The sequence below is a fragment of the Nothobranchius furzeri genome, chromosome 14 (assembly GCF_043380555.1).
Source record: "Nothobranchius furzeri strain GRZ-AD chromosome 14, NfurGRZ-RIMD1, whole genome shotgun sequence".
NCBI lineage: Eukaryota > Metazoa > Chordata > Actinopteri > Cyprinodontiformes > Nothobranchiidae > Nothobranchius > Nothobranchius furzeri.
In genome coordinates this window covers 63,087,726-63,103,551 of record NC_091754.1, presented here as the reverse complement: position 1 = coordinate 63,103,551, position 15,826 = coordinate 63,087,726, and the positions used below count along the sequence as shown (strand labels likewise).

The following is a 15,826-nucleotide window of genomic DNA, read 5'->3' as shown; positions in this document are numbered from 1 at the left end:
TCAAATGTTGAAATTAAACAAAATGTTTTTGTTACTTGCCTCTTGCATTGCCTATTTACCATTTATGGTCGTGTTATTTTATGTGCAATTTAATGCAGTATTTTTCAACCTTGGTCCGCAAGGCAGTTTGCCAATAGTCAGACACACCTGGATTAATCAGTTTGTCCAATGATGTAAGACAGGAAATAAAAGAGCTGTGCTTAATTCAGGAAATAGTGAAGTTGTGCACAAAGCTCAGAAAGCACAAGTTTGTTTAAAAAAAAATAGCACAGCCCCACCAAGAATATTTTTCACCAGCCGCCACTGGAAAGTGCATATATATAATTTTGCACTATTAATAAAAATGGTGAACACACTGCTGTCAAATGGATTCAGGTGTTTTGGATAAGAAAACAGAAAGGTCCTGTACATTTTATTAGGGACATCCCGATAAGATACCGATATTTCAGCCCTCAGTACTGACCAATGCCGATATCATTCCGATACGATGTCAGCACATACCATACATACTTTTACCTTTTGCATAGTGTGGAATGTATGAAAGGCTCGATCAAGTAATTTTACTCAAACAGAAAACAAAAGCCAGCAACAGTAAGTATAAAAAACTGACCAATTTTTTATTTTGGTTGCATAATTGTGAACAGCTGAGCTTAGGGGCATGAGGAAAAAACAATATTGTTCACTGACCAACCGCTACAAGTTGAGTGTAAAGTTTCAGTTTCACACACTGCGATAATCGTCACGTAACGTTTTGTGATCCTGCTTTAAATGCACGATGAGTTTGGACGTATTGATCTTCCCCAGTTCTGTTCCACTACGGGAAACTGGTGCATGACAAGTGCTGCACTGAGCCAAACTGTCTTTTTCAGACTTTAACCAGTAATACAGCCATGGCCGACATTGTTCCTTGCTACTTTGCTAGCACACACTGTTCAATTCAATTCAAGTTTATTTATAAAGCGCCAAATCACGACTAGAGTCGTCTCAAGGCACTTCACATAATAAACATTCCAATACAGGTCAGTTCATTAAGCCAATCAGAAATAATGTTTCCTATATAAGGAACCCAGCAGGTTGCATCGAGTCACTGACTAGTGTCAGTGACTTTACAGCAATCCTCATACTAAGCAAGCATGCAGCGACAGTGGAGAGGAAAACTCCCTTTTAACAGGAAGAAACCTCCAGATGATCCTGGCTCAGTATAAGCAGCCATCCTCCACGACTCACTGGGGATGGAGAAGACAGAGCAGACACACACACACACACACACGCACACACACGCACGCACACACACGCACACACACACACACACACACACACACACACACACACACACACACACACACACACACACACACACACACAGTGTTTCTGTGGTTACATTGTGATGTCTTAGTAAATATTCTATTTGGTGAAAGATAACCTTTATTGTATTTATCCTAGTGGATCTATAATTAAACGGGTAAACTAGTAGTAGCACATCCAACGTCAAGGAAAGCAAAAAGTTATTATCAGGAGAAGGAGAATGTATTAGTGGTTAGCAGCAGTGTGCTAGTCGATGGCCCCCTCCATGAGGCCACCACAGCTCAGCAGAACATCGTTGTAGCTTCTTCTGGGGAGAAAAACACTTACAGAGAAAATAAAGTTAACAGCTGAAATAGCAGGAAATAATACAGTTAAAGAGCAGATTGTAGAAGAAAGTAGTAGAGTGTGAAAAGTGGTCAGTGTATCCTCCAGCAGTCTAAGCCTATAGCAACATAACTACAGAGCTGCATGGTGGCACAGTGGTTAGCACTGTTGCCTCGCAGCACGAAGGTTGCAGGTTCGAAACTCAGCTGCGGCTTTTCTGCGTGGAGTTGCGTGTTCTCCCCATGCATGCGTGGGTTTCCTCTGGGTACTCCGGTTTCCCCCACAGATCACAACACGCCCTATAGGTTATAAATTGTAAGTCGCTTGGGATGCGTCTGCTAAATACATAAACATAATAAACAGAGATAACTCTGGATAACCTAGCCTTTTAGATGGAGGCATGTTGGAGGCAGGGCAAGGGAGAGCCGTCTTTACCGACTGTACACTCCACCTCCCTCTACTCCCCCACTTGTCCAGATTTAGGCTAACATCAGATTTTAACTATAGGCCCTATCAAATAAAAATGTTTTAAGCCTATTCTTAAATGTAGACAAAGTGTCTGCCTCACGGACTAAAGCTGGGAGCTGGTTCCACAGGAGAGGAGCCTGATAACTAAAAGATCTGCCTCCCATCCTAATTTTAGATATTCTGGGAACCACCAGTAAACCTGCAGTCTGAGAGCGAAGTGCTCAGTTAGGAACGTATGGAACAATCAGATCATTGATGCCCAAGAGACCTTTGGATGGAGCTTGATTATTAAGAGCTTTGTATGTGAGAAGAAGGATCTTAAAATCTATTCTGAATTTAAATGTTCTGATCACATGGACTTTGCTGGATCTGGGAGCTGCTAGAAATGGTGGAATGGAATTTAAAGCGGAACGTACTGCTTATCTCGGAGATTTTTTGATGCAGTCCGATATATTCTGATTCAGTGTTTTTGGGCTGATATCTGATATCAGAACGGGACATCCCTACATTTTATTTTCTTATTCTAAAGGATGTGAAGTTAGTTCTATATCACAGAGACTTCTGTGCACTAGGTACACGTTATGAGGACAGATAAATCTAGACGAGGGTGTTTCTTTTCCTGAATTCAAAGATCAGTGCTTAAAATTTTCCCCGTTCAGAATGAGGTTCATGTTGCTGCACCCTTTTGCAAAAAGATGCACTACCACTGTAGGTCTTGCCACAACCGTCCTCGAGGAGGCCGCTGTTGTGTTGTCCGCATACTTTTTACTGTAGCTGTTTAAAAACTTTGCACAAGTCACAAGGTTTCAGCATTCACCCCGTCCTTAACGACCACCCACACTAACTGAGGTCTGTCACAAAGTCCAATATTCAGTTTTGCAGGGGAAGTTCAGTCCAAGAGGGTCCTGGTTGGTGATCAGAGTTTGGAGGATTTTTGTGAAGGCCGACCTAAAGGCCACAAAGAGCATCCAGAGTGGAGTGGAGGGCAGTGGGTGAAGGCTCCTTGGTGTACTGGAGGTTATCTTTGACCAGTCTCTCTATCACTACATTATTACTGGTGCGAGTGCGACAGGTCGATAGTCGAGTTGACTGTGGGTCTCTTGGGCATTGGAATGATCTGAAGCTTCTTTAAAGCAACATCTAAAGCTAAAAGAAGCATGGTATTAGTATTATTATAGTATTTAATAGTATTTTGAGTTTTTGTCGAGCCATTTAAACTACACCACCTCCTTCCTGTCTTTAATATGGCACTAGTGTTCTTTAGAGAGTGAAGTGTATTAAAGTGTGTATCCTATACACACACTCGTGTTGCCTCTTCAGGAGGCAGCTCTGTTCTTTCAGCGGATTCTGCCTCCCGTCACAGAGAGGCGGTTTGTGAGTCCAGCCACGAGAGCTGCATGTTGATGAGGTCCGAGCAGACAGCGTTTCCTCTCAGTCGGATTAATAAATCTGCTCAAAATCACAGAAAAACTACAAAACAATAGCAACAAATAAAAAATAAACTACAAATAACTTTTCTCAAGTCAACTAAATCGAACGCCGTGCCTGCGGAAAAACAGTTATGAGAGTGGGATACATAGAGAACGTTTCACAAGTATCCAGATAACGTACAACCCATGAAAATATCTGCTTTCTACAAATATATCAGAAGCTACTAAACCTTCAGTCTTTTTGTTTTAAAGCAGTTATGAATGGTAACCGTAGCAAATACAATCAGGATTTAGACAAATGCAAACAAAACCAGTTCAGCTGACTGAAAAAACAACAGATTTCTGCAGTATTTGTCCACATCAGTCACGTAACAGGATGCGTTTGGTACCGGAACCAGTAAGCTTTGATTAGAACCATAACCCCACACTCCAGGTGACTGGTGAGCGTTGCTGCCACGTCAGGGGGATGAACATCAATGTCGTATCAGGATTAAAGCAAAACCGATGAGAAACTCTTCTTTTAGGTTTACACGGTCAGCCCTTCCAGCCCAAGTCAAGTCCAGATGAGAGCCAGAATCCTCCAGTTAAAAATCCTCACGGGTCGTAAAATTATTTATTTTAATTCTCAAAATGCTAAATTTATTTTATAGTTTCTTATTGGTAGTTGTACTGCTTAAAAAGGCCCAAAATATGCATATTAGTATAATATGAGCATGAAAATATTATAAACACAGCAACAGTTTGCTGGAGAGACAACATTCCACCACCCGGGGCCGTACGCTCGGAGAAGTTTATTTTTAGCCTCAACATTAAGTGTTCCGGTACATTCTCATTAGTAAAATGCTTTGGATAAAAGCACCTGCCAAGTACACGAACCCCCTTCTCCAGTAGTTTCCATGTTGTCTCACAGTTTCAACACCATGGCGATCTCCATTCATCAGTTACGTTTAGGATGAGTCATCGGAGCCACGTGGGCTAATTTGGAAAGCTTGATTTTTTTCACGTCTCAACTTTCTAACACAGTAATTATGGAGATATAAAAAAATACGCACAAAAAATTAATAAAGAAGTTCTGTCGCATTTGTCTAAAAACCTCAACCAGTAACATGTAACGAAAGCAACTATTGGACCATTTGGTTGTCGTATCGCTGCACTTCCCTGGGTTCTAGGGTTGGGCATCGATTGGAACCGGCTCCAACTGGTAGTTTTTCCCAGAATCGTTCAAAAGTTTTTTTTTCTCGATTCCTAGTTGTGATTCCTAGAATGCTGACCGGAAGAGGAATCCGCGGCTGACCTCCGTGAAAAATAAACATGATCTGCAAATTGTGATCAACACTTTTCAGAGCTGATCACACACACCAGCTGTGTGTGTGCAGCACGAGCCCCGGCTCTCTGCTGGGACTTGGCTCTCATCATTCACTTTGAAAACCCGTTCAAAAGATTCGATTCGTTCGTGAACGTCACATCACTAACTTTTACTCCGTAATGTAAACATTAACTCCTGCAGCGTAGAGGAAACGTGTTAAATACGTCAACACGGTGGATTTAATAGAAGCTTTAAAGAACAAACTCTGGACGGTGTGAGGTGAGTTTGTCTCACTGCAGAAATAACAACACACACGGAGCGTCAGCAGTCAGACGCAGCCGCTCACCAACACTCGTGTGTGTGTGTGTGTGTGTGTGTGTGTGTGTGAGCGTCAGCAGTCAGACACGTGAGCGGCAGAAGGCTGAACAATAACCTGTAGAATAATTAAAGTCATCATGCTAGAGCAGCTTCTCTGTGGTGGACCACACCAGCTTCTGCCACAATAATAATAATAAATAATAACATTTTAATTTCCTTTCTGAATTATTTCTGTTGAGTTTTAATGTTTAAATCTGTTTGTTACTGACAGCAGCTACATCTAACTTCCTGTTGTGACTGAAGCTGCTGCAGCATGGAGGTGTAGTTCTCAGTCATCCTGGACATGATCATCCTGAGAGTTTTAGCTGGAAACAGCTGCACGTTTCTGGATATGTTGGAGACATTTAGCCTCTCATCCCAGAGGCTGCTTCCACACTTTGGTCGTGGTCAGAAACAAACACACTGGTTGTGCTGCAAGTCGTCTTCTTTTTGTCTCCAAAACATGTTTTTGTCCAAATGAAGGTGATGCTGTTGTTCATAGAATTAAAATTCATGTTGAAGTTAAGATTATTTCATCAAGTAGGACCTGTGGTTAGCTGGCTCATGTAAACATGTCATGTCTTCAAAGAATCGGAATCGGGAATCGATAGGAACCAGAATCGAAACGAGGAATCGGAATCGTTCAAAATCAAACGATGCCCACTCATCACACACTCGCGTAATTAGCATCAGAACTCCACTGGTGAGAGGTTCTCCACTCAATAGATCAGAGGGGAAACAGCCGGCTGCTACCACTAATTCTTTAGGACAAACTACCAGAGTCCCAACAAGAAAAACACCGTTTGAAATCACGGACCATAGACGTTTGGACCTAGATAAAGACAACTGGTGTTTAGCGATATCTCGTTTCCTCTGGAAATGTGGGTTTCCAATTCCGGCAGACACGTCTCAGGAAAGATAGCCGGGGGAGGGTTCTGTCAGAGGTGTGGACTCGAGTCACATGACTTGGACTTGAGTCATTATTTTAATGACTTCCTACTTGACTTGATAAAATCCATAAAGACTTACGACTTGACTCGGATTTGAACGCCAGTGATTTGCGACTTGAAATCGACTTGCATCTGTTGACTTGATGACTTGAGCATATTTGATATTTTAGCACAAAAGTGGCCCGACATGGACAAAACTCGTGACTCATTCTTCGTTGTAGGTTTGAATTACTGCTGAATGCAGCAGCTCTTTGTTTAGAACCAGTTTCTGCTTGTTTGAGCAAATAAACAAAGCTTTTATTCTGGAATTTATTTATCATCATCGTCATTAAATTGAAGTTGGACAGATGACTTGAAAATTCAAAGTTAAGGACTTGGAGTTGGGACTTCCACATCATTGACTTTGGACTCGGCTGTCTTTGACTTGGACTTGACTGGAAAGTCTTGTGACTAACTTGAGACTTGCAAAGCAGTGACCTCTGCTATTTGGGTTCAAACCTAGCTTGTTCACAGATCCGCCATAATACCGTACTCCTAACAGTGGTCATCAAAGGTTTTTCCTCTGCAGGGGCCCGGGAGCTGAGGGTTCCTCTCAGAGATCCGACGATGTTCCTGGGACCTGTTGGAGCCACCTTCCCTAGTCGGGGGTTCACCGAGCTTGTTTACCGTTTACCGTACCAATTATTACCTAGTTTTAAAAAAATCTGAGTAATGTGACAAAGATTCCCAACACGTTTGTTTATTCTCATAGTGACATTTCCTACAATGGACCACAGACCACCAGGTGCACCATCGCTCTTCCAGTGCAGAGCCCAACCGTCTCAGGGGTCGGATCTGTGGCTGTGTGACTACAATAGATCCTTCTTTCCTAAAACCGAAGCAGGAAGCTGACTTCAGTATAAAACATCTCCAGTGCTGTTTTCGTTGTACTACAGAACACAGGTAAAACAAATAAACTTGTAAATAATTAAAAGAAGGTTTTGGAATGAGTCCAGCAGCTGTACTTGGGGACCTGCTGTTCCTTCTTGAGGTTAATGACCTCCATCTGTTTCTGAGACGATCCTCCGACTTATTAAAGAATCTGATCGTATCAGAAAGAAGTCACCAGGCTGATGTCAGACAGGAAGTCTTCTGCCCAGAGCCAGGCCGCTGTTTAAACTGATGGATGTGGTCTGAACAGGAGGTCCAGCTGGGCGCCTGTCCTCGTAGCACCTGCTGGGGGGGTGAAAACAGGGTTGTGGGAAAAGTCTGCCGAGCCTGGAGGTCATCCATCACTCATGCAACAAAGCCAGTCCCACTCTGTGACACAGCGACTTCTTCACTTCTAAGGGGCTTTGGCCACACCCACCAACGCCGGCCTGAGGGTGCGCCCGTGAAGCTTGTACCCCACTTTGGTGACCACGGCAACAGTGCCAGGCTCTTTGCCTTCTATGGGGGCGTGGAAAAGGGCTTCGTGCTCGTAGGGGTCAAACTTCTGGCCCTCGGGGTTGAGCTTGACCAGGCCGTGCTTGGCAAACACCTTCTGGACCTGGACATCGGTCATCACCAGGCCATCAAACAGGTTCTTCAGGTGGGGGTTCTTACTCGACACTTCCTCCTTAGGTACGCTCTCCATGGCCTTCTCCAAGATATCAGCCACCTCTAGGAGGTCCTTACAGAAGCTCTGGATGCCTAAAGAGAGTCAGAGCTTCAACTGTCAGCTGACCTGATCTCTACTCATGATTAAACCTTATTTCTAACAGTAAAATGTTGAATGCAAGACACATAAATCATGACTTTTTTCTGTTTTGAGTTCACTTCCATCAGAAGAAAATGTTTTCAACTCACAGTTAAACAAGAAGCAGAATAAATATATAAATAAAATATATAAATAAAATAAAATAAAAGTATTTTTTTATCCAAACACTGAAAATACAAGTTTAAAGTCCACCACTATAACACTATTTAATTATATTAGTTTAAGTTGCTCTTTCTGACATCTAGTGGCTTCTGTGTGTAACTGCATCACGTTTGATGCATTTCTGAAGTAGAACTCTGTGGGAATCAAATAAAAATACCCAGAAAAAGGTTTTTACCGTATAATTTAGCGTCCTCCACCATCCTTTGACTCCTCATTCTCAGGTTCTCTGTGTCTGCTAAAGCCCTCTTGTACTTATCCTGGAAAATAATAATAATAATCATCATGATTAAACTAACAGACTAAAAAGCAGTTGTGTCTACAGGTCCTTCAAGAAATTAGCATATTGTGATAAAGTTCACTATTTTCTGTAATGTACTGATAAACATTAGACTTTCATATATATTAGATTCATTACACACAACTGAAGTAGTTCAAGCCTTTTATTGTTTCTAATATTGATGATTTGGCGTACAGCTCATGAAAACCCAAAATTCCTATTTTAAAAAATTAGCATATTTCATCCGACCAATAAAAGAAAAGTGTTTTTAACACAAAAGTCAACCTTCAAGTAATTGTGTTCAGTTATGCACTCAATACTTGGTCGGGGATCCTTCAGCAGAAATGACTGCTTCAGTGCGGCGTGGCATGGAGGCAATCAGCCTGTGGCACTGCTGAGGTGTTATGGAGGCCCAGGATGCTTCGATAGCGGCCTTAAGCTCATCCACAGTGTTGGGTCTGGCGTCTCTCAACTTTCTCTTCACAATATCCCACAGGTTCTCTACGGGGTTCAGGTCAGGAGAGTTGGCAGGCCAGTTGAGCACAGTAATACCATGGTCAGTAAACCATTTAGCAGTGGTGTTGGCACTGTGAGCAGGTGCCAGGTCGTGCTGAAAAATGAAATCTTCATCTCCATAAAGCTTTTCAGCAGATGGAAGCATGAAGTGCTCCAACATCTCCTGATAGCTAGCTGCATTGACCCTGCCCTTGATAAAACACAGTGGACCAACACCAGCAGCTGGCATGGCGCCCCAGACCATCACTGACTGTGGGTATTTGACACTGGACTTCAGGCATGTTGGCATTTCCCTCTGCCCGGTCTTCCTCCAGACTCTGGCACCTTGACTTGATGCAATTTGCTGGGCTCCTTATATAGGAAACATTATTTCTGATTGGCTTAATGAACTGACCTGAATTGGAATGTTTATTATGTGAAGTGCCTTGAGACGACTCTTGTCGTGATTTGGCGCTTTATAAATAAACTTGAATTGAATGGAATTGAATTGATTTCCAAATGACGTGCAAAATTTGCTTTCATCTGAAAAAAGTCCTTGTGACCACTGAGCACCAGTCCAGTGCTGCGTCTCTGTAGCCCAGGTCAGGCGCTTCTGCCGCTGTTTCTGGTTCAAAAGTGGCTTGACCTGGGGAATGCGGCACCTGCAGTCCATTTCCTGCACACGCCTGTACACGGTGGCTCTGGATGTTTCTACTCCAGACTCAGTCCACTGCTTCCGCAGGTCCTCCAAAGTCTGGAATCGGTCCTTCTCCACAATCTTCCTCAGGAACCGGTCACCTCTTCTGGTTGTGCAGCGTTTTCTGCCACACTTTTTCCTTCCCATTGAGGTGCCTTGATACAGCACTCTGGGAACAGCCCATTTGTTCAGAAATGTCATTCTGTGTCTTACCCTCTTGCTTGAGGGTGTCAATGATGGCCTTCTGGACAGCAGTCAGGTCGGCAGTCTTACCCATGATTGTGGTTTTGAGTACTGAACCAGGCTGGGAGTTTTTAAAAGCCTCAGGAATCTTTTGCAGGTGTTTAGAGTTAATTAGTTGATTCAGATGATTAGGTTAATAGCTCGTTTAGAGAACCTTTTCATGATATGCTAATTTTTGAGATAGGAGTTTTGGGTTTTCATGAGCTGTACGCCAAAATCATCAATATTAGAAACAATAAAAGGCTTGAACTACTTCAGTTGTGTGTAATGAATCTAATATATATGAAAGTCTAATGTTTATCAGTACATTACAGACAATAATGAACTTTATCACAATATGCTACTTTCTTGAGAAGGACCTGTATTTTACACAGAGTCCATATCTACCCCTACTAAGATGATCAGGTGACAGAAATAAAATCTTATCGATTCTGAAAATAAATCTTTCTAATCAGATTTTAATCCTGTATGGGATTATTACAACAACAACAACGCGGTTCTGTCTGTCTGCAGAAACCAGCTGTTATTAGATCTAGAACCAACCTGGAATGAATGAAATCATCAAATAAAATGAAAACGAGTGAAAGTCTTGCTTTCATACGATAAGTGATATTCTGTTTTCAATAACTTGACTTTCTCTGGTGCTGAACTTTCCATTATACCCGTTTATACTCTGGCAGATATCAGTACTGTTAACAGATACTTAGTTTTATAATCACATCTCTGAATCATAACTGCTTCATGTGGAGCCTAAAGATTCCCACCCATATTAGTAGGGATGTAAGAAAATATCAATATGGCGATATATCGTGATATTTTTTCAGCAATATTATATCGGTATTCAAAAGCCGTGTATCGAATTGTTGAAAGAATTTACATGCAAACATTTGTGCATTTTCTTTTCGTTCTGTGCAATTCAATGGCCACCCGCTAGGTGGCAGCGGTGTGCAACGGGTTTTGTTTCCACCATTGAAATGTAAAACCCTCCATCATGGTTCAGATACCTCATGTTAAACATGTTACGTATCAGTTTGGACTGTTTATTGAACATTCTTACAATAAATTCAGTAAAAAAATTGCTTGTAACGTCTGACTGAATGTATCGCAATACATCGTATCGCCTCCCCTGTATCGTGATACGTATCGTATCGCCAGAATTTCAAAAATACACATCCCTGCCTATTAGCAACCAAAGACAGCAGTCATGATAGTTTTGTTGCATTTTTTTTATAATGCTTGATTTATTTTTACCTGAAATAAAAACCCAGGGGGGTGAGACGGTACCGGTATCAGCATAAGGTCCAGATACAGAAGCACACAGACCCCCCCGTCCCATAACCCTGCCTGACATCCCGATGGCGGACTCATGTCACTTCCTGGGCACCGCCATCACCCAGGACCTCAAGTGGGAGCCCAACATCACCTCCATCATAAAAAGGTCCAGCAGAGGATGAACTTCCTGAGGCAGCTGAAGAAATTCAACCTGCCAGCACAGTTGATGAGGCAGTTCTACACCACAGTCATCGAGTCCATCCTCACCTCCTCACTCGCTGTGTGCTACGCTGGAGCTACCACCAGGGACAAGAAGAGGCTGCAGCGGGTTGCACGCTCTGCTGAGAAGGTCACTGGCTGCAAACTCCCCTCCATACAGGACCTGCACACCTCCAGGACATCGAGGCATGGAGAACAACTAACCCATGACTGGACACGTCTCTTTGGCTATGTTCACACTGCGGGCTTTGATGCTCAATTCTGATTTTTTTCTGTGTGGTTGCTCATATTCTGACTGACATGTGACATCCAGCTCTCTCCAGTGTGAACGCTTCATGGCTCCAAAGCGACGCGTAGAAGAGAAGAAGTCACACTCAGTGGAGCCGAAACCAGGAGGTGGAGTTGTGAAGTGAAAGCCTTCACTGACAGTTCCTCCACAGAACCAGGACCACACCTGCCAATTCTCCTGTTTTGGACTGGAAACCATTTTAAAACCTGTAAACTATTTTACTCCTAAAATGTTCCAGTAGTAAGTTCATTCACGGAGACCCCCCCCCCCCCCCCCCATTGGAGACTGTGAGACGCTGGCTACAGCAGCTCTCCTGTATTTTTAATTCCTAAACTTAACAGGAAGTCCTGACAGACTCCTGAACCCTTCCATCAGCACTTCTCCTCCGGAACGTCCACACACGACGCTCACCTCCACTGACTCAGTGACGTAAAATGATTAATGGCCTGTATTTGACACAGCGCCTTCTAGAGCCCTGGAACCCCCCAAGGCGCTTTACAACACAATCACACATTCACACCCTGGTTGGGATGAGCTACGATGTAGCCACAGCTGCCCTGGGGCGCACTGACAGAGGTGAGGCTGCCGAGCACAGGCGCCACCGGTCCCTCCGACCACCACCAGCAGGTAAGGGGGTTAAGTGTCAGGCACATGAGGGGCGGGACTAGCCAGCTCAAAAAGAACCAATCAGAAAAAAGGTGGAAACCCCGACTGTACCGCACAACGCTGTAGTTTTTTAGCTGTGGTCAAAAAAGGTGATGGCGCAAACATCTTTCTTTAGAAGAAGGGCTTTTAGACCTTCTACTTGTTTTAAAGGCGTGTTCAAGTCATTTGGAACAGAGGAAAGAGACGCAGCGAAGTCCACTTCAGACTCCGTCGTTTATGAGAAACTGAGCGCCGTCGTGTGTGACGACTTCTGCTCAGCACTAACTGACTCGATTAGAATTCTAAGGGCGCGGGGTTATTTTAATAGAGCTCCTTATGGGAAGCATGGGGCTGGCTGGTCAGGCTAGCGATTTCCTAATGTTGTGATTTCTCACCCAAATGGAAATGAAACCTTCTGATTCTGATTTACAGTCTCTGTTACCAAGCGGATCTAGCCAAGCTAAAAGGAGACGCTCCTTTCTGACACTGGAAACTCGGGCTGTGAAGTTCAGCTCTAGTTCCAGATCTGAATGAGGTCTCACCGTCATCTCCTTGAGCTGCTCCTCCAGCTGGCTCTTCTCCTCCATCAGAACTTTCTCTGCTCCACTCTGCTCCGTCTTCTCGGCCTCCTCCTCTGACCTGTGGCCATTCTTCTGCTGGGTGGCTGTGCACAGCAGCCGTGGAGATGTTCTAGACACAAGAGACAGCTTAGCCCTTCTTACAGTCGCCTACCTCCACCTCCACACATGAGATGGTTGTATAAGCATCGTACAAACCTAATGATGAACCTAAATACGCCTAGCTCCGGTGTAAACACACTCGGTGGGTCTACTGCATCTTTCTATGTCAACTTATGTCATCATCTGTTTCCAGCCAATCGGGTTGAAGTGTGATATGACGCCCAACTTCATTAATAACGTATTGGTAAAAGGAGGCTTTATTACCAACACACACAAAATAAGCCACAACTACACAGTTATAGCTGCATCTACATCTATTGGAGGTCAGCCTGAACGTTAGCTTAGCTTAAACAGCACTTCACCATGACAAAACCACATCCATCAGCTCCCAGTAATGATTTACCAGTTTGTCACAGATCACACGGTGGTTACGCGCTTCAGGCGGCTCGAGTCTACCTCCAAAACACCAACGCAGTTCGTTTTAACTTCTTCTAAAGGTCGAAATTCTGAAGAAGGCTACTAGAGCTAACGCTGCTAACCGGCTAATAGTCTGTAAACGACTCTTCCGGTAAAAGTAGCAACAGAAACGACCAGGGTAAACGGGCTCACCTTAATAAAGCAGGTGAAGCTACAAGAGAGTAGCTCTGTCTCACCGCTCGGACGCACCAGCTCGCCATGTTTGCCTAAATGCTGCTAGCTGCCGCTGCCGGGGACACACGCTGACGGTCTGCTCACCCTGAAGTTAGCAGCGCGCCAGTTCGACCAATCACAAACAAGCGTCAAAAGCAAGTGCTCTAAACCGACCAATAAGAATAATCTGATAGTTTGACGTAGAGATAAAGTTTGGTTGAGTTTAAGTCAAAGGTGAATGATGCACATGTGATCAAGGACAGTTAAAGAAGCACCGTCAAAGGTCATCCAGTCATTTATTTAACCATTAAAACACATTTTAGGGTTCTCATGTAAAAAATAACACTACACAACTTAGTATGGTGTTGTGAAATAGCATAATTTTAACGCTAACCTTTTACACCCTATTTATTCTCCTTTACTGAGCTGTCACATCTCGATGTGTTTTACATACACACAGTTTTGCTGCCAGGATTTAATACACTCATGCACTGCCCTCATTCTGATGTATTCATCTTGAGTTACATCATCAAGCTCCTCCCCATCAGTTCTGATTTTGGTTTCTGTTTTTAATCATAATGTTTCACATGCACCATACAAACTGGTACAACTTCATCCCACTATGCAATTTACTACTTAGGTTTTCATCCAGATCACATCGTGTGTCCCTGTGCTTTGGGTCGTTGGTGCAGTGGATGGTTCTGGACTAAAGGGCAGAGCTGAGAAATTACCAGCCAGTGGTAGGCATCTACTTGTATTTAAGATAAAGAAAATCACAAGGATACCACACAATTTAACTACTTTAACAGATCCTCCTTGCTAGTGTCAGGCTGGATCCCTCTTTAACCTCCAGAACCACTTACAATTTCCACGTCACAGATCAAACTAGGGGTTCGGAAGATCCAAAGTGCCACTTGTTGCTCCAAAGCCTTTGGTTGAAGACCCCTGGGCTAGATGTCTTAAAGTGCTGTCATGTGAATGTGTGACAGCAGTCTGAAAGGGTTTAAACTTGAAAGGTATTTGAAGTCTGACTTGAGCTAGGGCTGGGGAATGAATAGAAAATGTATTGCCATGACAACGTGACTCAGCGTAATACACGTGGCAGCCCCATCAAGCGGACAACTTTTGTTTCTGTGCATACACGTAGTTATCGTCCATTTATTGTTATGGAGGTGAAATCCTCAGTGCAGCGTGGTAATGATTTTAGGCCCAGCCCTAACTTGAGCTATAGAGATCCAACAGCGATGGAGTTTTGATGAAATCACATTCAATAGAAAACATGTCTGCATGTTTGAGCTTTGCCTGCTCCCTTTGAGGCAAAGCTACAGCAAACCATAACAGAAATGCTCCCAGTTATGGGTGAGTGTGTCAATGCTGAATGAAGCACGTCAGCAACAAGACTAAGGAGATCCAAACCAACTCCAGAAGGAAAGCCGAGCTCTAGACTTCACTTTTGTGCTTCTGATTTTCTCATCAACACGAGGCTCCTCCCTCTCATTCGTGTGTTTATTCTGACTGTTTATCTGGGTTAAGTATTTAGACTTTCTGCATAGTCATAGGGGTTCAGGAGCAGATAGAGCTATCTGATTATTTACCGGAGAGGCTGAAGCAGTCTGCCTCTAAACCCAATGGGATATGAAAATGGGCTGGATTGGAGGGCTGAAGTAGGTCAGACTCAAATGGGGGTGAGAAGCTCAGGTTCTGGCAGGAAGCAATAACAAAAGGGCATGGTGGAGAATAAACACCACTTTGTGTGCTTGTAATGGAAGAAAGGTCAGGAGCAGGTGGCTGTGTAGACGCCGTTTTGAAAGTTAGTTTGTTTTTCCCATAAACTAGATGTTGTCAAGGCTTTTAAATTATTCATGCTCGGGGACCTTCACCGAACACTTTCACATCTCCTTCAACAACGCTAACAAGACCTTCACGGTATTATCAAGGGGTTGTTTGTTTACACAGATCACATCCAGAGGAGGAAAATGGCTTGTCTGAGTCAGGTGAACGCAGTGTTCTCTTCAAGGTGCAGGGTGCGCAGACAACCAGCAGGGGGCACTCAGGTCTAACATTTAAATGAATGGTCCGGAAGGTGTTTGGGTGAAAAATGCAGTAGAGGGAGGCTGCCTCGGGGCTGGAGACACCCAGAGATCATGTAACATCACTAAGAAGACTTCTTCATCATTAATGTTCTCCTAAAGCCAAAGGTTGCACATGTAGTCCAGCTCAGGCCTCACACGGCAGAAAGAGACTAACTCCAAAAGTTGATCAGTTGTAAACAAACACTCTGACTATTATTTCAGAATGTCTGTAAACTCCGTCCTGTGGCTCATGACGTATTTAGCTAG

General features: G+C 43.6%; 2 protein-coding genes across 9 annotated transcripts in view; one reads left to right on the top strand and one right to left on the bottom strand.

The window, feature by feature from the left end:
* sorcs2 (sortilin-related VPS10 domain containing receptor 2) overlaps nucleotides 1-15,826 on the top strand; it is a 502,015-nt gene that overhangs the window by 912 nt on the left and 485,277 nt on the right. The window lies entirely within an intron of this gene.
* Nucleotides 6,864-13,623, bottom strand: grpel1 (GrpE-like 1, mitochondrial). Its single transcript, XM_015946024.3, has 4 exons — nucleotides 13,467-13,623; nucleotides 12,720-12,867; nucleotides 8,216-8,297; nucleotides 6,864-7,811 (listed from the first exon to the last, which is right to left on the bottom strand). Exons 1-4 carry the CDS (start codon nucleotides 13,532-13,534, stop codon nucleotides 7,465-7,467), a joined length of 645 nt encoding a protein of 214 aa, XP_015801510.1. The 5' UTR covers nucleotides 13,535-13,623; the 3' UTR covers nucleotides 6,864-7,464.

Coding starts and splice junctions, on each gene's coding strand:
- grpel1 (XM_015946024.3), bottom strand. CDS start 13,534: ATGGCGAGCTGGTGCGTCCGAGCGGTGAGACAGAGCTACTCTCTTGTA. Junction 8,298..12,719: donor AGCAGCTCAAGGAGATGACG/GTGAGACCTCAT, acceptor ATTATTTTCCAG/GATAAGTACAAGAGGGCTTT. Junction 7,812..8,215: donor GGAGGACGCTAAATTATACG/GTAAAAACCTTT, acceptor GACTCTCTTTAG/GCATCCAGAGCTTCTGTAAG.